Source organism: Rhinolophus sinicus, chromosome 3 (assembly GCF_057876585.1).
Source record: "Rhinolophus sinicus isolate RSI-liver-muscle chromosome 3, RSI-T2T, whole genome shotgun sequence".
NCBI classification, from domain to species: Eukaryota; Metazoa; Chordata; class Mammalia; order Chiroptera; family Rhinolophidae; genus Rhinolophus; species Rhinolophus sinicus.
The window spans coordinates 116,843,088-116,869,721 of record NC_142503.1 but is presented as its reverse complement, the minus strand read 5'-3'; the positions used below and the strand labels follow the sequence as shown (position 1 = coordinate 116,869,721).

At 38.3% G+C, this 26,634-nt stretch overlaps 1 protein-coding gene across 2 annotated transcripts in view; it reads right to left on the bottom strand.

The window, feature by feature from the left end:
* Window positions 1-26,634, bottom strand: part of SLC25A21 (solute carrier family 25 member 21) — a 449,521-nt gene that overhangs the window by 165,250 nt on the left and 257,637 nt on the right. For both annotated transcript variants that reach the window (XM_074328168.2, XM_019749157.3), the window contains one exon: window positions 14,634-14,682. In XM_074328168.2, the coding sequence (XP_074184269.1) occupies window positions 14,634-14,682 (49 nt within the window). The remainder of the gene's footprint in view (window positions 1-14,633; window positions 14,683-26,634) is intronic.

Here is a 26,634-nt window from a genome sequence, read left to right as displayed (position 1 = left end):
ACCTGGCAAAAATCAGGCAGATTTTAGAGAATTTGGAGCTGGGAAATGAGATGGGAAAAACACCCTCTTTTTCACTAGGAGGTCCCACGAAGCAACATTTGCAAATCACTTTTCTCTCCATAGAAGTGAACTGCGTGTGATTCAGAGCTTCGTCTCTGAGTGCTGGGCATGCCCCTCCCCCATCCCCGCCCAGAGCCTTGTAAGCACTGGCCCGAGTATCGGCTCAGAAGGTTCCCAGAAATGAACCTCTGGGAGTTAACAGAAAGAGATAAATAACTTCTCAACCTGATGCCTAAGTAACAAGAGACCACCAAAAAGTTTCAATGTCAATTCTGAAAATATTTTCTGAAACATCATAGAGTCATGGGAGAAAAACGTTTTAGAATGACAGAATCCTTAGTTCGTAAATGTCTCCATAAAATTCCAGATTTTCTTCTCTCCACTGTCTATGACCATTTTCTTTTGGGTAATGTGATCAAAATATTGAACCCTGAGTTTGTATTTTCTGACCCCTGACCTCTCACAGGTGTTCTGGCTCATTTCCTGAGAGTTATGTTTGATTTGGGAATGTTTCTCTCTTTTCTCCCATTCCCTCGTTACAGTTTGAAACCTGGAACACCCGCATACAAGACCCTGACTATCTCCCTGTACTACCCCAAAAAACACTCTTAAATGTTCTCTCAGAACTTGGCACGCATCTGGACAGGGACAGTTTTCTCATTCTCTGGGAAACCAAAATGTAAAACAATAGTTCTTTTCCAATTCTTCAATCTGAGGATAAATTTCAGGGTCATTTCTTTCTTTTTTTGTTTTTCTATTTAAATCTAACAGTTGCCCCATTTTAGTACTAAAAGAAAATCAAATAAATAATCTACTTAAGTTTTCAGTATGTAATAAGGAAATAGAAATGCTAATTTGGAATTCTTTAGGACCAAACATCAGCATAAATCCAAAAATTATTCCAAGATTATTGCTTCAGAAGCAGTGATTAACATTTTCATAATAAATCTCTCCTGCTCCCGCTCCTGCTCCCTCTCTCCTCCCTCTCTCTGTCAGATTCCAGGAGAAGAGACTAGAAAATATTACTTTTGGAAATCATGCATTACTTTTGTTTTGAAGTAAAGCTAGAGCCCTGCTTGATACGACTACTCTACTAATCCTGGTTGTCTTTGAAAGCTTAAAATACCTAACAAATCCTGATTTAAAAAAGATATTTCCAAGCCTTTTAATTCAATAAGAGATAGGCCAATTACTGCACTAATAAAAAGAGATACCTTGAAGAATGCAACAGGCTTTGCCTACTTCATCTGGCATTATTCATTAAACACACCCACACACAACCCCCTCCCCCCACAAAAGAAAAGAAAAGAAAAGAAAAGAAAACAAACAAACGAAAAGCACAAAGAAACAAACTAGGCTCATGAGTTGTGTAGCTGAAGATACTGTGTGCCCTAAAAACATTCCCCTAAGGAGTATCTAGGCTGGCCTCATGAGGCCCATCTGTCACCAGCATCATGCCCACCAATCCATGAATCACCCACAAGAATGAGTCCTTCTCTTCCTAGTCTAGTGGGGGAGCAGTGGGGGGGGGGGTTATCTTTGCATTGGACAGAAAGAAAGAGGCTTGAACCTTGGTAGAGGAGAAGAGACAGAGCTGAGAGAGGCTCTACGATCCCAGGTCAAAATAACAATTTCTCAGTGTGCCGATACTCTTCCAGACACTGCATACATACATCAGTGAACAAAAGAAAGGTCCTTTGCTTCATTCCAATGGAGGTGGGCAGTTAATGAGTACACAAATAAATCAACTTGATAAGATCAGAAGACTAGAGCAAAGATAAATAGGGTAATGAAAAAGAGAGAAACACAGGAGGCCACTTTAGACGAGTCAGCTAGGGAAAACTCACGGGAGATGGCAACTGAGCTGACGTATGAGGGCTGAGAAGGAGCCAGTTATTCCAGGACAAATGGATACCAAGCACACAGGTCCTGAGACAGGAGAGAGCTTGGCATGTTCAAGGAATAGAGAAATCCCACTGCTGGATATGTATTAAGATTACATTATTTTTAAGCAATGAAAATATGGCTTTGGGAACATAGAATACCAAATTGGAAGAAGCCTCCGAGATCATTTGGAGGTACACCCTTAATTTCCAGGTGAGGAATCAAGTCTCTTGACTCACAGAGCTGGGGCTGACAACGCTGAACTAGAATGCTGGTCTCCTCTCTTCATCTTCCTGCATGACCTGTTGCCTCTGAGTTGATGTATATTAATCACATTCTCCCTTGACACTGAAAGCCTGTCCACAAAGGGATTATGTCTGCTAACCTGTCCTTTTGGAATAAAAATGGGTCAGAATTCTAACCAGCTCCCACTTTAAAACATCTGAAAAAAAAAAAAATCAATCAATACTTTTATGTACTTGTTACTTTTCAGAATTTAAAAAGACACAAGTACAGAGATAACTCAAATTCTAAAGCCTATATTTTCTTTGAGTGTTTAGCAGGACTGATTTATATCTGATAGTGAGACGTTTACTGTGATGTATTGTTTTTTCATAAAAAAGAGAAATGAATATCCCAGATAGATTATGATTACCAAAAATTGAGGATATTCAGTTTAATTTTGGATTGTTTCTGCTATAAAAGGAAAGTATGTGACCTATTAGGTACTCACAAAAGTTTCACTGGAGAAAATATTATTCAATAACCCCCAAATGGGAAAATTTTCTTCTGTAGGAACTTGGCCCAGAGTACGGAGAGTTGCATCTAGAGAATATACAGCTCTATTTATCATCTTGCAAAGTTCTTCATTATGTCAAAACTAAATCTCAGCTGCACCCTGACTGCAAAGCAAAAACAATACAGGCTATTTTAGCCATCTCCACAAGAATATTTTGAGAATTAATCGATTTTCCAGGAATGTTAACCAGTTTTATCAATGTTTGGTCAAGGTTCACACTTATATTACATTATCAACCCTGAATTTATGTTTGTCTAAAGAAATTTATGATTTTCATTCTTGCTTCACAAAGAGGAAAAACAATCTTCTAGAATATCCATGATAACCATAGTTTTAAGCTGTGCTACAATCCCAACAATTTAGATTTCATTAGGCTTGATTCCCACTATATGCTCAACTCCAAAGCAGCTTTCCCAGGGGCATGGCCTCAGGTTCTAAGGTTCAGCTCACAGTTAGAGCTTTCTCTTCTCAAGCAGCTTCTTTCTCAACACTGACAAGTTTTCTCACGCTACAGGAAGAGCCCACTAAGTATCCTAAAGTGCTTCCTCCCTGGCACATGACTTTTAAGGAATATTCCACTCCTTTTGAGTTGAACACCTGATTTTTTTTTTTTTTTTTTTTTAGTAGACGCAGCTGAGGAGCAAACACCCCTGGATAAGACAATTTTATTTTCACTGGTGCCAGAGTGCTTAGAGTTTAACTGGAAATCATTTAAAATAAAATAATTACTATGGTCAAATAAACAACAAGCATGTTTAACTTTCACCTTACTTCTTGAATTTAGAGCGAGAGCTTATCTCAAATAGCCTTTGAACAGCCACTGAAAATAGACATGTATTAGTTCCAAATCCACTCCCCCCCAAACCTGTACTTAAAATAGAAGATTATCTGAGAAAAGTTTATGATTGCATTAAAAAAAAAAAAAAAAAAAAAACACACAGAAAAAATCCCATTTGGTTTTAATTCAAAATAATCCCAAATCAGTTTATTTTATTCATATATTTTATAGTCATATTAAATTCTAATAACCCCAAATTGGACTAAGCCATGGCTAAGGCAAAATATCTCATTATAGTGAAACCTGTAATTGGCATTGGCTAAATAAGTAGACCAATGAAGTTGCTGAAAATTTAAAAGCAATTGGGATAGCACTCTAGATGGGCCTGGGGGTGGTGGTGGGAGGAGGAACAGAGGAGATAGCCTTTATGCTGATGCTCATTTTAGAATTTACTTTCCCGTGACAAAGATAAGAAAGCCTTCTAAGGATTATTTACCTTTCAACTTAAAAAATAAAAAAAGATGTCCGGAGGAGGTGATTGACAGGCATGAAGAATGCATAGGTTAATATAAGACTACATATGAACCCTTTTGAAAAATAAAAAAAGAATGAATAGGCACTTTTCCTTCTCATACACCAGGCTGGGGTCGTCACAGAAGAAAGAAGTCTTTGCAGTTAAGCAGAAGGAAGAGAGCGGTATCAAAACAGAACATACCTTATATTCTTAGCTAAGGGACAATCTTCTAACCTGATTTAATTAGTTGTGAAATAACAGCTACTATACTTTAAACAAGCACTACATCTTAAAAAATTTAGACAAAAAACACAATTTAATGATAGATTAAACACTTTACAAAGGTTCAACAATGTGAGTCACAAAAATAGCACGCTCCTCTAGGGAATGATTTTAAAAAGAATCCCATTTACCAAAAAAAAAAGAAAGAAAAAGAAATTTAGAAACAACAATTCAAGATTATAAAGTGAGTTACAGTTGATTTAACATAATAGAACTTTGTTATTTTATGTGGGAGGAACTGACTGGATTTTTTTTTTTTTTAAAGAAAGATTTTCTCCTTATTAATAAATCTGAAAAATAATGTTAGCCTATGGATACCAAGATTATTCTACATAAGGCCTTTGGGACTGACTTTCCCCCCATGCCTCAGGGCAATAGGCCCTTAGGTGTCCTCTCATTCTTCTCCTCCTCATCACTATTGGGCTACTGGAGAGATGATTAAAACTGTTCCTTAGCAACAAAGGCTGGCATGCATGGAGCACTCCCTATGGATAAGGAAACAATTGCAACCAACCCAGCTGAGGGCCTGACCTTATGTTCAGTGGGAAGGACCACCAAATGTGAGGGAATGACAAGGCTTTCTACTGTGGACCCTTCTGAGTTTTCCACAGTTCTGATACAACCCTTGTTATCCCAAAGAGAGGCAGAATATTGTCAAAGTAAAAGTCCCAGAAGCAATATTAATGAACTCTCTTCATGGGGTCATGGCCATCACCCCCCAAACCCTCTGCCTTTCTCCAGAAAGTTATACCTACCTAGAATGTAGACATGCAGCATTCTTAACAGTGCACAAAACAGGATCATTTTCTCTAATTTTAGGGTCATGCTTAGGTTATATTAGTCTTTTAAATTAAATCACTATACAAATGTGGGACCTTTTAAAGTGTGCCATGAACTCACTGGCGATGATGAATTTAATTTGTAATAAAGCACTTAGGTGGGAGCAAATGTCATTTTAAAGCACATATTTATTCCCTTAGCATACTCACTGTGGCCCTAAGATGTGCCAAGCAGAACAGAGTTAATTGTCACTTCTATCCCTTCCAAATATATTATCCATGTTGTGCACCATTTTTATTTGATTGTTGATAAATAAAATCTTTAATGATGACTGCATGGAAAAGAATGACATATTCAATCAATGCAGAGTTGCCCACTACCCAGTACTTCCTTGCTTTGGCTCAGTAAGTACAAAATGACATCTCAATTAAATAGAACAAAACCCAGAGAAACCCTAATATAGTCATGCAAGTTCAAAAGCAAAGTTGAAGTTACACTCACATGTATTTGGGGATACTGTAACCATTTCATACCATTATGTATATTGTCATTGATTGATTTAGCAACATGACAAAGTCCCAATAAAAATATAGTTTATAAAAACATAGTTCTGTTCCCTGCTTGCTATACTTCAGACACATTCTCTCCATGGTTAGGAACAAGCCACGATAGTCGTATAGCCCTGAACATGGTGAGAAATCAGGCATAACCATGGTCTAACCCTGAATGTGATATTACTGTTTTATACCATGAACAAATCATTAACGTATGGAAATAACCCTCTCAGCTGCCCCATTAATTTTTTTTTAATCCTGTAGACTCAGTACTCCATCCTAAACTTTTCCCACTATTCTCTCCCCATTTTCAAAAGATTCCTTTCCTTTTTTCTATGAAAAGGATCTATTGGGGAAAAACATTCTTCATTCCTTTGTTTCCATCCTGCTGTTCTGTTGGCCCCAATGGCTTCTCAACGCCCCCTCTCCAACCTCTAAACTAAGTGTTCATTTTCAAGTTCATGGCTGTTCTCCCCTTCCCCCCTGTAAAGAAAGGCTGTGGATGGTCCCCGGCCCTTGGCTCTTTGCTCTCTGCTGGGCTCCCCACAAAGCAGCCTTTTACTATAGCCCATCCTCAGATTTCTCTTTTTATTAAAGTTTGTGGTGGGCTTATACCTCTAAATCATTTTTACCCATCCGAGCCATTTACTTTTCCTCCATAACAACCAATACTCACTCTTCTCCCATCTTCTGGCATGATTTTTGTGCCTGTAACCTCACTCTGTAGGACAAAATGTGTTTTTTCTGGCTGTAGATAATATATTCCTGTATCGCTTTCACAAACCACACAATGAGCTCTGCATGACAACTGCTGCCCTTCCATTTCCATTCATTGCTAACAAAGCAGTTTACATAAATGAAACCAGTGAGAACCACAGGTTAATGAGATGTTCTCCCCCACCCCCAGAAATTCTTTACATGGAGACTTTTTACAGAATTGCCTATAGGGTGTTCAGCAATGGTTTCCAAAGGCTGACCCAGTGACCAGTCTGGGCTCGCTGCTTAAGATTCACCCAGGAGGTAAATATTGGTAGGCCCCACCTCCAGAGTTTCGAATTCAGAAGGCCTGGGGTTTGGGGGGCCACCGATAGATAGTGTAAATCAATCTCAACAGCTTGAATAAAAGCCCCATGAGCACATATATAACAACATATGGATGCCAAATTTTTAACCCATGTGAGTAAAATTCACACAGTGATTAATATGTTTGGAGAGAAGTATGATAAGACTTTTCAGTGCAAGTTAAGTCCTGATAGGAGGAAGGATGAAAGCCAAGGTATGTACTGGCCTGTCCATTCCCCAACAGCCTATAGGTCTATAAGGAGATGTGGGAATGCCTTCTCACCTTCCCCAGCACCCACCAGAATACGTGCCTTGCAGCTCTTCAACAGGACGTGCTTTTCAAAGATCAGTCCTTACAGGATCAGTAATTAATTTAATTTGTACCTGATTTATGCCCCTTTCGAAAATGAAACAAAACAAAAATGATGAAAAATGAGTGGGGGCGGGGGGCAAAACAGAATGAATACCTCAGTAATTCTCTCTTCCTGAAGCACAAGCAGCCATTTCCCTTCCTGGGAATAAAAGTGTGAAAGGGACGTAAGCTAAAACCCCCTTGGACTGTGACTTTGATAAATCTTTGGGGGGTTTGAATGCCACATTCTCCACACAGGTACAAACCTTCAAATGCATGTGGAGTAAAATTCCCTCCCACCTAGGACCATGCTTATTTACAACTGTCAACTCATTCTAGGCAGGAGCATTCTTCTTACTAAGGAACCACTGGGCTACCTCCCTTCCCCTTGAAGAATTCCTTTCCCATTGCACTCCAGGCCTGTGCTGTTTAATCTGGTCACCACTAGCCACGTGTGGCTATTGAGTATTTGAAATGTAACTGACAAGTCAGTACTGAGATGTGCTCTACGTCCAAAATGTGCACCAGATTTCAAGGATTGGGCATTAAAAAAAAAGTAAAACATCTCATTAATAATTTTTATACTGGTTGACATGTGGCTCTGACAGTATTTGGGGTATATGAGGTTAATAAGATACTGTTGAAGTTAATTTCACCTGTTGGCGTTTCACTTTGTAAAATGTGGCTCTTAGAAACCTGAAAATTCCATATGTGTCACACATTTTATTTTGATTAGCCAGTGGAGGCCTAGACGAAGTCCAGAATTTTGCTTTCCATCTCAGAGCTTGTCACACATGCTGCCTTGGCATGTGTCATCCCTGTCAGTTCAGCCCACCCACCTGTCATCTTGGTGCACCTAGTGGAAACCCTCTCACCTCACTCTTCCCCAATCCACTCTCTGAAATTCCACCACAAGCTTGAGATGGTTTTGCCCACCATCCTATCAATTAACATCTTCCTTTCTATTTCGACAGATTCTTACTTCCCATCTCTTTCACGAAATCTTACATTTTTAAAAATGAAGAACACACAGTTGCATATTACTTACTTTCTAGGTATTTTAGTTTGTCCATAGAACTCATCGGGCTATTATTTGTGATTGTTACCAAATACTCGTATATTCAACAGCATACAGTGGGCACCTCTAGGAAGCAAGGTACTGTGCCAGCCCTGGAGGTACCTACGTGTGTCAGCACACAGCCCTAAAATGAAGTGTGGAATGATGTTAAGAGGAACACATAGACTAAACCTGAGGACTCTCCTGCCCTCAGACCCAGAAGGACTCTCTACTTGCAAACACTCTCCTCAGGAAGGATTTAAATGCAGTGCTCACATAACATAAGTCTTCCGGCTTGGAAACTTGAAACCGCCTGACTCCATATTAAACATTTCCCCTCTCCCTCACTTTGTATTCTCCCTTGTGTTTCCCTGACGACCTTATAAACTCCATTTGTCTCTGTATCCCCCTTTCCTTTGCTGACATAATATTAAACACCACAGTCCCCTGTATACATGATCTCGACAATTAAGTTCGCGAACTCATCCTAGAAAAAGTGCTACATACCTCATTGCTGAATATCACTACGATCACCTTCGAAGTATTCCCCTTGGGAAACTATGCACCGACACCAGTACCTACTCCAACCTGCAAAGCAATTTGGGAACTCTTTTTCTGGAATGGCTATCAGAGCTGTCGGTTGTATTACCCTTGATGTCCTGAATGTCATCAAAATGTCTTCTTTTCAATATTTCCTTTATCTTCGGGTAAAGAAAGAAGTCATTGGGGGTTAGATCAGGTGATAGGGAGGGTGTTCCAATACAGTGATTTGTTTACTGGTTAAAAACTCCCTCATAGATAGTGCTGTGTGAGCTGGTGCATTGTTGTGATGCAAGAGCCATGAATTGTTGGCGAAAAGTTCGGTCGTCTAACTTTTTCACGCAGCATTTTCAGCACTTGCAAATATTAAACTTGGTTAACTGCTTGTCCAGTTTATACAAATTCATAACAAATAATCCCTCTGGTATAAAAAAAAGGTGAGCAACACTGTTGCAATAAAGTTCATGAACTTAATTATCAGACCTCGTATGTCTATATACCTACTCATTTACAAATACACTATATATGAATATATATATATATATATATATATATATATATATATATATATATATACATATACACTTATTTATTCCTCACAATAATGTAGATACCATTATTGTTCTCATTTAAAGATGAGGACACTGAGGCACAGGGAAGTTAAGTAACTTACTCGAGGTTACACAGATAATAAGAAGCAGAATTTCAACCCAGGCAGCCTAACTCTAGAGTTTCTAGTTGGATAGATTCCTTCTGGAGTTCTTAACTACTAGGTTATCCTGTCTCAGAGAGAGTACAAACGCTCAAGACCATGTAACTTTGAAGCTGCTAGGGTCAAGTGAGAGCAGCTACCCCAAAATGAAGACTACAGGAAAAGGAAAGCTGAAAGGAGAGAGGGAGAGAGGAAGAGACAGAGAGAGAGAGAGAGAATGAGAGACAATATGAGAGAGATACAAGATATTGATTATTACATTTGAATCCCTGGAGAACGCAAAGCCAGAAACTACCTTTGGTCTTCCTAGTTATGCAAGTGTTTTGAAAACAGAGTCTTTTGTCATTTGTATTAGGCTGGTGCAAAAGTAATCGCAGTTTTTGCAATTATTTTTAACCTTTAAACCGCAATAACTTTTGCAAAAACTAGCTATAGTTCCTTAATCAGAGGGTCCACCCACAATGGTACACAAAGTTGTTGTATATAAACAGAACTATATAGCAGTGTATATGCATGTCTCTGGAGAGAAATGCAAAGGAGACCTTGATTCTACCTAACTGCCACAGGTATAGCATCATGTCCAAATCTCCTCAGCTAAACTCAGGTAGACACTGAGCATAAGGCAACTTGCATGGGGTCAGCCTATGCTGACATTAAGTCTATACCCACATGGAGCAGAATAAGCTATTTCCTATATAAAGCCAAGGTCCACACTGCCCAAAATCTCTCCAGAAAAGATTTATTGATTATAACTTCTAATCATCTTTGAAAATGCAAAGTGAGTTCCTGTTAAATATGTTAAATGAAAGTGCATGCCTGCAACCTAAGAGCCTAAGCGTCCATCAATGGGTGAAGGATAAAGAAAATGTTTTATATATATATAAGACTATACACACACACACACACACACACACACACACACACACACGGTGTCAAAAAATATATACTCAATTTAAGAAAGGAAAAAATTGTATTAAAATTGTAATACTCTCTATATATACCGACAACAACATCAGTGTAATTTTAATACAGTTTTTTCCTTTCTTAAAATGTACATATATTCTTTTGGCACCCTCTGTGTGTGTGTGTGTGTGTGTGTGTGTGTGTGTGTGTGTGTGTATTCAGCCATAAAAAAGAAGGAACTCCTGCCATTTGTGACAACATGGATGGACCCTGAGGGCATTATGCTAAGTGAGACAAGTCAGAGAAAGACAAATCCCATATGACCTCACTTATAAGTGGGATCTAAAATAGAAAAAAAAAAGACAAAATCCAAGCTCATAGATACAGAGAACTGAACTAATTAGAGGCTGGAGGTTGGGGCTAGGCGAAACTGGTGAAAGTGGTCAAAAGGAACAAACTTTCAGTTATAAAATAAATAAGTCATGGGGATATAATGTATAGCATGTGTGACTATAGTTAATAATACTGTATTGCATATTTGAAAGATGTTAAGAGAGTAGATCTCAAAAATTCTCATCACAAGAAAAAAATACATGTAATTATGTGTGATGATGGATGGTAACTAGACTTATCATGTTGATAATTTTGCAATATATACAAATATGGAATCATTATGTTGTACATCTAAAACTCATAAACACTATGTGTCAATTATATCTCAATTAAAAAAAGGAAATGCATGCTTATGTTAGCTCTTTCTCCAACCCCCACTAAAATCACAGTGTGTCAGACCTGGTTCCGTTTGTCTCCAGACCCATTTCTCACTCTTCCCTTGTTCTGTTCTGTTCTGTTATGCAGAAGGACTGGTGTCTGCTAGACTGGGCTTCCCAGGCTTCATGGGTTTAGCAAACAGAGGCAGTGGAGGGAAACTGAAGAGTGTGGAGAAAGGCGAAACCAGAGGGTCTCTCCCCTTCTCTGTCTGCTTCAGGCAATGCCTCTGGCAGCGGATGGGGCTGCTCTGAGCCTCTAGCTACCACCAGACAGACTTACTGTGGTTCTAGCTTCCACCAGGTAACCCTGGCCCCTGGCCTCTGCTAACTCCACCACTTCCCTTTGTCCCTACAGCCTGGAGTAACAGAATTGATCATTTACAGAGCAAAAAAAAAATAATGGGAAAAAAAATCCCTGTGAAGGAAAAATTTGGAAATCCATTTTTAGAATCGGTTATTTTTCATTCAACAAAGAAAAAGATTAGACACAAACAGAAACACAAAAGAAATGACTGGATTTCAAGAAGTCAACACATTTTTTTTGTCACACTCCAGCACATAAGATATTGTGGACAATGAGCCATTTCTATACTGATTATCGCCACCCTTCAAGTAATAATATCCAAGGAGAAGCAAAAATAGTGCCACCCTCCCACACACACACGCACACACAAAACAAACAAACAACACAAAACTGTGAAGCAAGTGAGGATTGGCCTGGTGTATTCCATGCCCCACTTGGACAACACCTGCAATAACTGAGTCCAGCGTCCTTGGATGTCATTAAGGAAAGTGACCTGCTCACATCACTAATGCTACATGGTTTCATGTCTTACCTCTTGCAATTGACAGTTTATCTTATTTAGAAACGTAGTTATCTCTAGTACAATATAATCGTAAAGAGATTTAGGCATTGTTTAGTCTGTCCTGTCTACTTCCTATCACTTGTATGTTAGTGCCCAGTGATAAATGCCACCAATCTTGCATATTCTATTTGTGTTGCACATATTTTGGGCTTTCAGTTTACTCTGTGATTGTGGGTATTTATTCAATATACTTTTTATTATAATGCAGGCCAAATACCATCCAGTATTCAGTTCTCTGATCCTACAGGGCACCTGGAGAGATTGTATTTTCCGTCCCCCTTGAAGTTAGGCAAAGGCATGTGATATATTCTAATCAGTGAATGCCATTTTCATGAAAATATCTATGTAACAAAGGAGATATAAATCCCCAGTAACGTGGCATATCCATTTCAAGAATTATTCTGTTCAACTCCAGTACAAAGAAATGATACAGTCGTTATATGTAGATTTTCGACTGTGCAGGAGGTTGATGCCTCTATTCCCCATGCAGTTCAACTGTGCTACAGCTGTTGAAATTCATTGTGAGGAGATTCTTATTAGCTCACCAGACTGTGAGCTCTTTGGGGGCAAAAGTAGCCTGGAACCCCCACACACTAAATACTCTATACATGTTTGCTAAATGGATGAAAGAAGGACTGAGTGAATGAATAACCATAATTTAAATATCATGTCTTGTTTAAATCATTCTTATTTCTCCTCCATGCTTATAGGAACGCTTTACTAATTTAGGCAGTTACTAAGTGAAAAAGACTCTTCTATTCCTCAATGAGACTAGCCAAAATATTCTGGGTTTTCAAAGAAGGTTAACGTGGAACAAACGCCAGTGAGTTTTGCTTTCTGTTTCTGAACCTATAAAAAGATGATCCTGGGAGTGCACACGTCTTATATTTGAATACAATTTGTGGTTTTCTTCTTTTTTTGTTTGGGTTTGGTGGCTGAGGTTGTTATGAACTGAATGTTTATAACCCCCACAACTCATACATTGAGGCCCTAACACCTGACGCGATGGTATTTGGAGATGGGACTTTGGGGAGGTAATTTGATTTAGATAAGGTCATGAGAGTGGAGCCCCCGTAATGGGAGTAGTGCCCTTATGAGAAAAGGAAGAGATTTCAGAGCTTCCTCTCTCTGCCATGTGAGGATATAGCAAGAAGGGGACTGTCTTCCAGACAGGAAAAGGCCCTCACCAAGAACCAAATTGACTGGCACTTTGATCTTGGATTTCCCAGCCTCCAGAATAGTGAGAAATAAATTTCCGTTGCCTTTAAGCCACCCAATCTGTGGTATTTTGACATAGAAGCTTGAGCTAAGACAGAGGCCAAATTCTCATCGTCTCTACCTTTTTTAGAAATGTGGTATGATTTGCACGTCACAGTTGCTTTCAGCAACCAGGCTAAGATTCTGCTGCCTCTTTAGGTAAATTAAGCAATGCAACATGTCCACTCAATGACCAGCCTGGCTCATCAAGCACAGCAGTCCCTCCTTATCTGCATGTGATGTGATCCAGGACTCCTAGTGCATGCCTGAAACCATGGATAGACCAAACCCTATACATACTATGTGTTTTCTCCTACACATACATATCCATGATAAAGTTTAATTTACAAATTAGGCACAGTAAGAGATTAACAACAATTACTATTAATAAAATAGAACAATTACAACAATAAACTATAATAAAAGTTATGTGAATGGGCTTTCTCCCTGTCTCAAAATATCTGACTGTACTGCATATACAATGTGGAGACGCTGGAAAGGGATGATTCATGTCCTGGGCAAAAGAGAGTGGTAGAGCTCGAGATTTCATCATGTTACTGAGAACAGTGCACAATTTAACATTTATGAATTATTTATTTCTGGAATTTTCTATTTAATATTTTTGGATCGCGGTTGACGGTGGGTAATGGAAACCTCAGAAAGAGGAACCATGGATAAGGGGGACTATTGTGTTTCCTAACTGTGGCAGTAAGGGTTTTTTTTGACCACCGTTGTTGCATGGCACTGTTCGCTATTAAGCTACAACCCAGGTATAGTGTCCTTGGGTTTTGCACAATGCAAATAAATGAAAACTTTCACTACGTTCTAAGAGCTTCTAATTTGAAAAAACAGAGGGTTCAACTATTCAGCCACAGGTTTAATTTTTTAAAATGCTGTACATTATATTAAAACCCATAAGATTTTTTTTTCTCTTGGCAAATAGATTTAATACATTGCCCTGATTTGTATCTACCTATAAGAGCAAATGCATTTTCCTGGAAACAAGGCATTTTGCATTGGCAGTTAGAGGAATAAATTCTTTAAGCACTATTTAATAAGTACTTGAAATTTTGGAGTCTCACACTGAAATGCTGACTATTAAATAGCAATCTGTTATATGCAGTGCCAAATGAAAGTCTGCTGTAATAATTCACTGGATAAAGTATAGTTTTTACATCATTTTGATAAATTTACCTCACTTACCCGTTTAGTCACAAATCATACCTTAAAGTTGTCAGATGAAGGCGGTAAAATATTATACACCTTCAGATGACCTCTATCCAGAAATGCTTTTCACTGTTCACATTTTATCTGTCAAATAGCATTTTCTTTAAGAAGTAAATATAAATGCCATTATTGGGAGAAGCTACCGGCCTAGGACAAGTTCTAGCATTTAGTGTTCTGACAGATCTTAATTTGGATATCAGCCAAAGTCAATAAAACTTGTTCAAGCAGAACCTTACCTGGTTTTCACCACATCGAGGGGGTGCATCAGGCAAATTTCTACAAGACCTGAAAGATGATAAAGAAAAGTCCAATAAACACTTATGTAAACACTGATTCTTATTTCCTTGACCCTACTGATTTCTCAAGTATGAAGATTCAAATAAAAAACTTTGGACTTTGGACATGACAGCTCATCGTTTTAGGCTAGCGGCAAAAGACAAAAGTACAATATGATTTTATTGCAGTGGAAGCAAGATATGTGAGTGAGTGCTTATGGGGGGTGTCCTGGTACAAGCCTGGAGCGGGGGCTACAGGGGAAGAACATGAGAAGGAATCTCCTGTCCCAAATCCCATCAACTAGACAGGAATCACTGCATCTCAATCCAGTCCAATGAATAAATATATGAGGAAAGAAGGGAGGAAGAAAAGAAGGGAGAGAAGGTCTCGCAGCATCCCACCCCCGGCCCACTTATCAACATGGCAAATCATGAACCTCGGTTTCAATATCCATGAAATAAAGGTAACGATGGATAGTTTAATGGAGAACATGTGGTAAGTGGTTATTGTATCCTCGGCATTGTTCTACGAGTAAGCAGTACTTAGTTTATCTCACTGAAGACTCACAGAGCTCTTTGTGATAAAAGGTATTATTATCCTCATTTCATAGCTGAGATCACTGAGGCACACAAGGGTAAGTAACTTTCTAAGATCTCACAGCTAGACAGTAAGTAGTCTTAATCCCACCTAGCCCATGATCCTAACCACTGCACAGTGAGGAAGAATTTATACAGCTTCTTGCAAATCAATGGTAAAGCCCCCTTCCTGTTCTCTCACTGAGCCAAGAAGTGTAGGAACAATAATCATAACAGTTACCTGGCCAGCTGCCCCTACACAGTGATGGTCATTTAACATACATTATTCCTGATATGTACGACTACTGGGCAAGGGCAGTATTATCATCACCTTTCCTTGCAGATAAGCAAACTGAGATTGACAGAGTGCCCAAAAATCACCTGCCATGTTTCCCCGAAAATAAGACCTAGCCAGAACATCACCTCTAATGAGTCTTTTGGAGCAAAAATTAATATAAGACCCGGTATTATATTATATTATATTATATTCCCAGTCTTATATTATATTAAAATAAGACCGGGTCTTATATTAATTTTTGCTCCAAAAGATGCATTAGAGCTGATGGTAAGCTAGGTCTTATTTTTGGGGGAAACATGGTAACAGTATTTGTGCTTAGTTTGTTAAAGGCAGAGCACTTACCTCTCTTTCATTTGCAAACAAATTTAATTTGAGCCTATCTGTGATTTAGTTCATCTTCTCCATCATATTGAGAGACACAAATGTCTTTGACTTCTCATTCTGATCAGGTCTAGGAAGCTCAAATGGCCCGTACCTCTTCTTGCAGGTGTGCTTTGCTTCCACAGAAGCTTTAGGAAGTTCTTCCTGCATAGGCCTGCTGGAGTTTATAAAGTCCTATGTAGTGACCCAAACCAAGTGTCTTATTTGGTTAAAACTAATAGGGCCCAGTATTGATGTCTGTGCCAAAGGTTTCCCAGCAGGAATGTTGCTGAGTCCCTGGTAACCAAATCACTGAGTCAATCAGTCTCACTGCCTAGATGGGAGAAAGGCACAGGAAAGCAGAGGCTACAGAATCTCTGGGCACAATAGCAAAGCCTTTAAGCCATTGTTTTAGCTTCATGAATAAGCCCTGTTACGCTCTAAGAGTACATGGGTAGGTTTCCTCCTTGCAAATAGTAAGGTCTCAATTCACTTCATCTTGTTTGAAAATTCACCTTCACCTTGAACCTGGAATTAAGAATCAGGTGACCAGAGTTTTTGTCCTGGTGCCTTCAGAGAATGATTTTTTGCCCCTGGGGGCATCAGTTCCTTATCTGTAAAGAGAAAGGTTAAATGCTTTATAATACTTTAGAGATCTAGCATTCTATGTGTGTGTCTTTGTTCTTGCATCTATAATTTTAATTTGTGATTTATTATATTAGCTGGAAGAGGTTGAAACCCAAATGCCATAAATCAGATTTACTCTGGAAACTCATTTATAAAATAAAATTCTTACCAAGCACTGCAGCAGGTGTCTCATGAGCATATAGGAAAAAGACACTCAGAATCAGTTTACCAAAGAAAGAACACAAAGTCTCTCCCATTGACTTGAAATCAGAAAAAAGCAAAATAATAAACACCAAAAAGCATTAGTTGGTACAGCTCTTAAAAAGTTTACCAAAAGAACCAATAATTTAGCAATTTATTAAAACTAACAGTAGAACTTGGAGCACCTGTTCACATTAATATATACATAAATTTGCCTATTTGCAAAATTGTTTTAGATTCCTTTCTGCTAATGTGCATTTCTAGTAGTAAAATTTTAATAATTTCTATTTCTCAGAGAATAGTTATTTATTTATTTTTTTAATTTTATTAAATTTATTGGGGTGACAATTGTTAGTAAAATTACATAGATTTCAGGTGTACAATTCTGTATTACATCATCTATAAATCCCATTGTGTGTTCATCACCCAGAGTCAGTTCTCCTTCCATTACCATATACTTGATCCCCCTTACCCTCATCTCCCACCCCCCACCCCCCCACCCCCCTTACCCTCTGGCAACCACCAAACCATTGTCTGTGTCTATGAGTTTCTGTGAGAATAGTTATTTTCATTTGAGGTAACTTCTTATTTCTCAAAATAACCAAGCAAGAATTGCTATTAGATTTATTTAAATTAGACGAAAGACTAATTTTATAAGGCTGGACCTTATGCAAATTAAGGAAGCCCAAAGAAGATGGATATTGTGACTTTATCGTATTGTAAATATTTTCTGGCTCTTACAGATTCATACCATTTCAGCAGGCATGGCCATTTCTGTAAGATTCCAACGAAACTGGTAATACCACCCTGATAATGCACAGAAAAGCATGGGCTAGCACCTGAACCTGTACCTCCGACTATCCCCTGAATGCTCCCTTCTTTGAACTGGCTCAAGCACCTAAACCAACATTTCGCAAAAAAGTTAACACCACCCTGTCACAAACCTTCCCCCAGCCTCCATGTTTACTGAAATGTTCTGTTGGCCTGTTTAACCACAAAACTGCACTCAACATCAACCTTATCCCTTTCCTCTCATATACCCTGAGCCATCTCCTTTCCTAAGAAAAGTACAAACACTCCCACACAATGGTCAGCCACGACTGATGAAAGAACAGCTTCTTCTAGTGTTCAATTCCCTGTGCTTTTCCTTGTCTCTGGAATGTTGTTCTCCTGTGAGGACACACACACACACTTCTAAGAATCCTACTTATCTTGAGATCTCAATGTGGGTAACCGTTTTCCCAGAAATCCTGGGGCACAGATTGTTAGGAGTCCCCTAGTATTCATCCCCTCTTCTTCCCGGCTGCCCAGAATAAATACTGCATTTCCCAGCCTCCCTTGTTGCTAGGCATTACCATGTGACCAAGCTCTGGCCAATGGGATGGAAGTGAGAGTAGTTTCAGCAACTTCTTGGAAGTCTTCTAAAGATAGGGAACCTGCTCCTCTCCTCCAGTTTCCTCCTTCCTATTGGTGGGATGTGGACACAGGGCTAGAGTAGCCGTCATAGACATGGAGGTGACATCGGATATGCAGGCCTCACACAGCATAGCAACAAGATAGAAGTAGCCCCTGTCATCATGAAGATCTGGCCTGTCTACCTCCAGACGTTCACGTTGGAGAAAAATGTCCATTTCCTTTCTACTACAGCTATTAGGGTTTTCTGCCACTTACACCTGAACCTGATTCTAACTGACGTAGGAACCCTTTTATGTGCTCCCACAGTACTCTGAATTTCGGTTATTCCATGGCACTGAAACTGCTTTCTTGTCTGAAAGCTCCATGAGGACACAGATTCCACCTGCCTTAGTCACCTTTGCAATTCAATCACTTTGCACAATGGCTGGCACTCTGTAAGCCCAATAAAAACATGTTGAATAAAAAATTAATGCTGACTAGGGTTACTGCACATGCCACTATGTCAGCAGATCCTCAAGATAAACTGAACTGGTGTTTATTCTGCATTTACTTCATTAGTTTGAACATTATACAGATAAGCAAATAAGGACAGAGAAAGATTGGTAAAAATTATGTGTAATAAAGTACAGGAAGTGCTTGAAAGGACAGAAAATACAGAATTGCAATGTGGTCAATATGCAAGAAGGTTACTAATGGATCAGCACCTAATGCATTGCCAATGGATTCTTGAGAGCTGTGAGCATGTGAGGGTCTTATGCTAGGTGCTGGGGACATGGCCTGGTGCAGCATCAAGGGGACCTGAAAGGCTGAGCAATTTCAAGTATGGGCACAGATGTGACACACTGAGATCGACCTTACATGTAAAGGGAAGGCGTTGACCAGAGAACAGAAACACGCGTAACACTATGTCTCAGTCCCAGTGATTCGTGCTGCTACTTGCAGTGTGAAGTATTGCTCTTTATGTTCTACACCAATTCTAGTCGTGCATAACTGTGCACTCTATCCCCAGTTGTCGACTGTCTTCAAGGAACTATGTCATTGTTCTCATAAAACTAGTAACAGAAAATATGGACACACATTTAAAAGATTTTAAGTACAATTTGAATTAAACTGTAGCTTGGGTATTCCTTATTTATGAGATTGCTTGTACTAAGTCACAAGGTTGATTATGTGAGGGAAAGACCATTTAAAATATACAGGTCATATATAAATAAAAAAATACATAAATATAAATGAATCCTGGGGGTGCCAAAAAATGTATGCACATTTTAAGAGATGTTATCTATGCATATGTGTTCCTTGCCTAAATTGAATTGAATTACGGTAGCAATGTGTAATTGCAGAAGTCACACGTGACTTGTATTCATCTTTTGTTACTGGTATATATTGAGTATTACGATTTTAATACAGTTTTTTTCCTTTCTTAAAATGTTTGGCACCCTCTGTATAAATGTAAATATGAATATGAATATAAATATAAATAATATAAATATACATCTCACCAGGAAGCAGTTCCTGCAGTTTTCACTTACTTTGCCAATGACCACTGCTAGATATCTCATAACTCAATGATATCCTTTTTCCTCAGAGCGGGGAATAGAAAATCACATTGAAGGTATCACTTCCCAGGAAAGACTGGATTGTTCTTATTTGGGAGATTTAAAGTGCTTGTCACCGAGGGGGGCTGGGTGAAAAAAGTGAAGGGATTAAGAAGTACAAATTGGTAGTTACACAATAGTCACGGGGATGTAAAATACAGCATAGGGAATATAATCAATACTATTGTAATAACTATGTCTGATGCCAGGTGAATACTAGAATTATTGGGGGGAACACTTTGTAAATTACATAAATGTCTAACCATTATACTGTACACCTGAAACTAATACAAAATAATATTAACTGTCAACTATAATTTTAAAAATGTAGGAAAAACAAAAAAATAATAAAAAAATAATTAAAAGAATGCTTACAACCTAAAGCAGAAGATCCATTTTTCAAACCCATCCCTTTACAAACTGGGCCACAGAAAAGAGACGATGGAGAGTGCACTACCACCTTGGTGGACTGACTGACTATGGGACATGCCCCACATCTGCTCATTCCTGATGGAATCCTAAAGCATGGAAACTGAGAATGCTGTCATCATTCACATCTTCTCTCCTGCTCCACCTCTGCCTTTATCCAGAAACAGCACTGTAACGGCTTCAGTAGCCTTTTTAGCAACAGGATGGGGGGATGGGGAAGACAAATTGGGTACCCAAAAGTTGATGTGAACATAGTTTATTAAAGACTAATGTCAAATGATCCTTTAGTAAAGGTCTTAATCTTTATTTTAGCTAGACATAATGTTATTATCCATTAACCTGTTCTAAGATATATTATTTGAGAAGAGAGTAGTCTAAATTTACTCTGCCCTCTTATTACTATATCAATTCACTCTTCCTTTCTTTGCATTTCCGTTATATATAACAAGCACTATATTACATTTTATATTACCAATTATATTCCGTTACAAATATCAAGAATAGTATTTATCATACCATGCTACAGCTAGTAATATATAGAAATATATATCCAGACATTGTACTCTATCTGAATGGCATCTTTTCGATTAGTGAAAATGTGTGAGCAAATACAAACCATGAGCTCTTTAAGAAGAGGGAATATTTAACTTTATAGGTCCACTGAATAAATACTGTCCAATCCATGAAGTTCTCTATCTACCCTCACTCCCTTGGTGATCTCACCCCAACCCATTGCTTCAATTGTCACCTATATGCTAACCACTCACCAATTTACATTTCCAGTACATACTTTTCTTTCAAAGTCTAGAATGAAATATCCCACTGCCTATTTGACATCTCTGCTTGGATACTGAATAGCCATCACAAAATTCATGTGTATAAAACTGGCTCCTGACCCTCCTCCCCTCACCCCTACTCAAAAAACAATACAAAAAATAAACGAAACAAAAACCAACCTGTTCAATATGAGAATCATCCAGAACTCTTCTTTCTCCCTAAACCCTTTTCTCCTCTATCTGAAAATCCCATTACTTTACTGTAAAATATACCCAGACTTCCACCATCTGTCCTTTTCTCTACTGAGCCTGCTGGGGTCCACATCCTGATCATCATTTCCCAGCTGATTAACTGCAGCACCTCATTAACAGGTCTCTCTCTGCCCACCTTTGACCCCTTCGATCTGTTCTCACGTGGCAGCCAGAGTGATCCTTAAAAATGTAAGTTTATTTCACGCCATTGCTCTGGTCAGCAACGGCTTCCCAGTTCACTCAGAGAAAAGACACATGTAATCCAGGTCTGCATTGCTTCTCTCATTGACTCTCTTACTACTTACTACTCTCCCCCTCACTCCTTCTACTCCGGCCACACTGGCCTCTTTGCTGCTCCCCCAATTTGCCAGAACTACTTCAGCTTTTGGCCTTCGCACTAGCCATTCCCTCTGCCTAGAATGCTCTTCCCCCCGATACTACTTAGCCAACTTCCTTCACATGGTCAGTGAGTAACCCTGACCATCCTAGCACATAGGCCAGCCCCTCTGTACCCCAGCATTGATAAAACGCTTCATGCTGCTGTGCTTTTTCCTTTTCCATAGCACTTATCAACTTCTAACACAGTCCATTACTTACTTACTTATTATGTTTACTGTTTCCTGTCTCTCCCAGTAGAATATAACCTTCACTAGGGCAGAGATCTTTGTACTGTCCACTGATATGCACTATGTACTCAGAACATGGCTGATACATAGTAGCATTCAATAAATATGTGGTGGACAAAAGAAACTGAATTATATAAAAGAATAAAGCTGTGACAATGATGAGATTCCTTTTTAGTGGTATGTTGAATATGAAGTTTTAGGAATTTAGTTTACAGCGGGGGGACTCACTCAGTCATTCAAGGAATCCATGATAATGATGAAAATAGAAGTAAGTCTGCTGATAGGTTCTGAGTTCGTATGTACCCTATAGGTAGAATGGATTATTCCAGAGATAATTTTGGTAAATGACATTGTATAAGACATCTTTACATCTCCGGGAACTGCAAAAGGATAGCGGTGCAGACAGAAAACGAGGCATCCAAGCATCTCAAGGTGTCAGTTCCCCGTAAAACCTATGCCACCCTTTATCAAGCCAAAATCTCTGCATGGCACTACAGCCCCATCCCAGGCATTTTCAAATTAAATCTAAGACTTGTCTTTTGTTCTTTGAAATTATGCCGTTCTAACCATTACCTTAACTGATTGTGTGAGACATATTTCACTCTTTAAAATATAAAAGAATTTTTTTATTGTTTAAAGAGAACCACAGAGGAATAAACGGTTTCAAACTGTGCAAATTTGAAATTCAAAAATAGAACGGCTACAGACAGAACTGATATTTTTTCATCTACTCTACTAGTCAAGCAAATCATTACAACATCCTACTTGATAGCCTGCCCAGAAAATGTGGTAGCCCTACTGAATTATAAGCAATGTGAGACTCATAAAGGGAAATCAAATATATTATGCTTTCCCCTAATAACAGTTAAGGCGCACTAACTCTATGGCACAGTAAATTAATATTATGCACATTGAATTGGCTAAATAGGCAATGTGATTTGGCAGGTTTGAAAGATGTTGTTAAAAGTTATGCTTTTGGGCGAGCCACAGCCCTCCTTGAAAAATCTGAAGCAAATATTTTCATAGACGTTTACTATTAGCATGTATTTTTCCTCACAAAAATAACACTCAGCAATAGTTGTTAGCTCGTATCTAAAGGGAGTACAGCCATTTCCTCAGTGGATATTCCTTGCTATCGTTGAGTTTATTATCTAATTGACTTAGGAATTTAGGAAAATATATTTCAGAGGTATAAACATACGCATTCATTATGGTCTAGAAATTGTGGTTGATTGAGCATGCACAAGGGAGGAAGAGAAATTGAGGCAGAGTTTAAAAAAAGTGAGTTTTTTAAAAAAATAACTTTGATTGCAAAGAAAGTTCGAAAATTACTAAACTGATGAAAAATTTCCTTGTAAACAAAGTTTTATATTAATTTTTAAAAAGTTTATTGGGGTGACAATTGTTAGTAAAATTACATGTTTTTATATTAATTTTTAAACTTAATTTCAGCTCAGTGTAACATCTTTAAAAATTATTGTTTGGTATTTCAATTCAATGGAAATTATCCTTTCACTTTTCTTTTTTGTTAATGAAACTCTGTGTTAGACCCCAAGCCAGATCCAAATGCACTTGGGTAAATGGCCCAATTTTCAGATGTGTTGATTTTTTATGGAAAGTTAACTGCTTTATATGGGCCTTAACACGATCAGTAATGCAAGGAGAAACATTGGCTGTGGATTAGGTTGGCAAATGGCAAAATACATTCAGAAGTGTATAAAATGTCTTTAAAGAGAAGGAAATGTGAATAAGAGAAATAGGCATCACTCGTTTTACAGATTATATGCATATATAATAAATATACATTCAGAAAATGTTTGCATTGTATTTTGTATATCTAAAGTGAAAAAAAATGTTTAAGCTGACAAGCACTTCAACACTGGAAGTTTATGAAAATGCAGAAGGGCAGCTGAAGGAGGGGTTAGGACTCTATGGCACAGGGGGAGGGTGGCCACGGCCTCTTTTCCCACTCCACAGATTCACCCAATTCTGGGGACTCTGTTTTCTTTCTGCTTTTCTGTCAACCAGAAAGATAAAAAACATTTGCTCTCCCTCAGGATTTATTTTTCTTTTCTTAGTTGAAATATATTTGACGTATAACATTGTGTAAATTTAAGGCATACAACATGTTAATTTGATACATTTATGTATTGTAATATGATTGTGATTGTAGCAATAATTAGCACCTCTAGCACGTTACATAATTATCCTTTACTTTTAGTGGTTAGAATAATTAAGTTCTACTCTCCTCACAAGTCTAATCACTTCTATAACACTGGCCTTCCTTTCTTCTTTTTTCGAATTGCTTAGAAAGAAGGAGCCCTCTATTTGTCACATCCGTCGGAAACAGAACTCAGTCCCTCCCTGCCCACCCCTCCAGTCATGTACTGAAGCTGGCTCTGACAGGCCAGATGGCATGTCTGTCTTCCCAACTTTGCATTCGTGGCATCACGTGGTAGCTTGAAATTGACCATAGCAGGAGTATTTACACTAACGCAGGGGCACAGGCTACAAATCAGAGTTTTTGTTTGTTTATTTTTCAGAGTCAAGTGTTTAGCATTTACCAGCACAACACTGCTCAAATCTAACCACAAATTCTGTTGCCTGGCCTATTAGGTTCAAACAGTTTTAAAAGTCTAGTAGTATATGGAGGGTTTTTAATTTCCAATAGTTCTTTAACTCTGTTGGTCACAAATTCTCAAAGGTGCCATGAAGTTCATCTTTAGCTTATATTCTCTGTTCACCACAATTTAATAAGAATTATGATACTACGTCAGAATTTTTAAGAAATGTTTAGGAATTGATACCCAAGAAAATCAACCAACCCACCAAGCTACCAATTGCTCCTACGATCTGCCACATTATGGTGCAGATGTTTCTATCTTGTCCACTAGAAATTTGGTAATGAGAGCAATAGTCTTCCATTTCTCAGGAAAACAGCTTCCTTCCTCTGCCCTCTTCCAAGGGTAGGAGCATCTTAAAACAGAGGAGAGGAAACGTGGCTATAAGGCCAGCTTCACCCTTAGTCATTGGACAGAAGTCCAGAGACAGGAAGAAGGTCTTGGGCAAATACATAGCATTGTGCTAAGTGAAGAATTCAGATTTTTAGGTCCCAAGTAGCTGCTTCTTTCTTTTCTATAAGTCGTTAACACCAATTACCATCAAATAAAAAGCAGAATAAAATGATAATGCTCTTCTCCCTGCTCTAATTAGTATTATTTCTTGCAGTCATATTATTCATCCTGACAGAGTGAAATAATTACAACTTTAAAAATATTTGCCACCACTGCCTTAATTAATGTATAGCCAAGTTTCCTTGATTTAATTAGTCATACTGCTTTAATAGCTGCTTTTAGGTGTTAGCTCTTAATATCACATTTGTTGAATGATCAAGAATCATAGCTATGCAAACTCTTATTTTTGAACTGTTATTCCACACCAGCCTTTGTGCCCTGCTCCCACAAACTCCAGCTAACTGAGCCAAGTATTTTAGATAAATTTCATATACCACATTCTTTACCAAGGTCTGGCTTAAGGGGGAAAAAAGAAAAAAGTTGACTCAGTGTCAGGGACTAGTCTCTCAATTATGTACGCATCTGTATAGTTTAATCACACAAGATTTCTACTAAGTATGGATTAAGCTGATCTTTATTTCCACATGAAAAACTTTCAAAAATGAAACTAATGGGAATTTGTGTAAAATAAATACCAGCTAAAAAACAACATGTGGATACTAAAGTGTAAGACATTACATAAACACAAAAGCAGATAAATTCCATAATACAAATATTCAGTTATAATAGCATTGAACGTATTTACTACTTATAGAAACACTATCCAAATAATAATCAATGTTTGATTTCAGTTATTATTCTTAAATTACTAACTCAGTAGAAACAGTATTTACCTCCATGGCTTCCATCCCAAGGAGCACTGACGGAGGTTTCTTTGCTACTGTACAACATTAATGTGCTTTATCTGAGTTTTATAGGTGCCGGACATTCAGGAGGGTTTTCAATCACCAAATATTTTTCGAGTGCTTACTGTGTGCATAGTTTTTTTTGTTTTTGTTTTTGTTTTCTGAATAATTCTAGATGCTGGTTCTCTTCTGCTTGCTTCCATTTTTTTTTTTTTTTCCAGGAGAATAGGAAGCAAGCTCATCAACTAAGAAGAGGATGAGGGAGGGGATATTAGAGAGATAAGGTATGAAATTGTTATCTTGTGGGAGTGAGGGGAGGGATGGAGCAGGGAAAGGGGTAGCATGAAAGGTCCACTTGAGACCAACAGTTATGAATTTAAAGGTCATTTTCTGCAGCCACACTCAGCTGTGTGGGTGCAGGCAGAGAAGGCAGAGTAAGATTTAACCAGGGTTAGGTTTTCCAAGTGAGTGGGAGGAAGTGAGAGCAGGCAAAGGAAAGAATGTGTGCTGAAAAGTGATGATAATGATTGAGCATGGAGCTTAAGCTAGACAGCAGGGAAGTGACAACCTGACAGGGGTGAAGATAGGATAGGAAAAGCTTGTTGGTCCTGTTTGAGTCAGGATTCGACAGGAGAGAGCTGGAAAGATAAGAAATGGAGTTAACAATGAGATAACTACTAAGTCCCATTTTTTATTAAAACATAATAACTAAAGTTTGGATTTTTTTTCCTGTATCCATAGTGTCCAGGATAAACTATGATATATCATCTATATATTGAATAAAAATGTTGAATGAACAAAATTTTGATCTTATAATTGAGTAATACCAAGTATGTGAAAAACTACATCAATAGATAGCACAGTTACCATTCCCTGAACTAGAT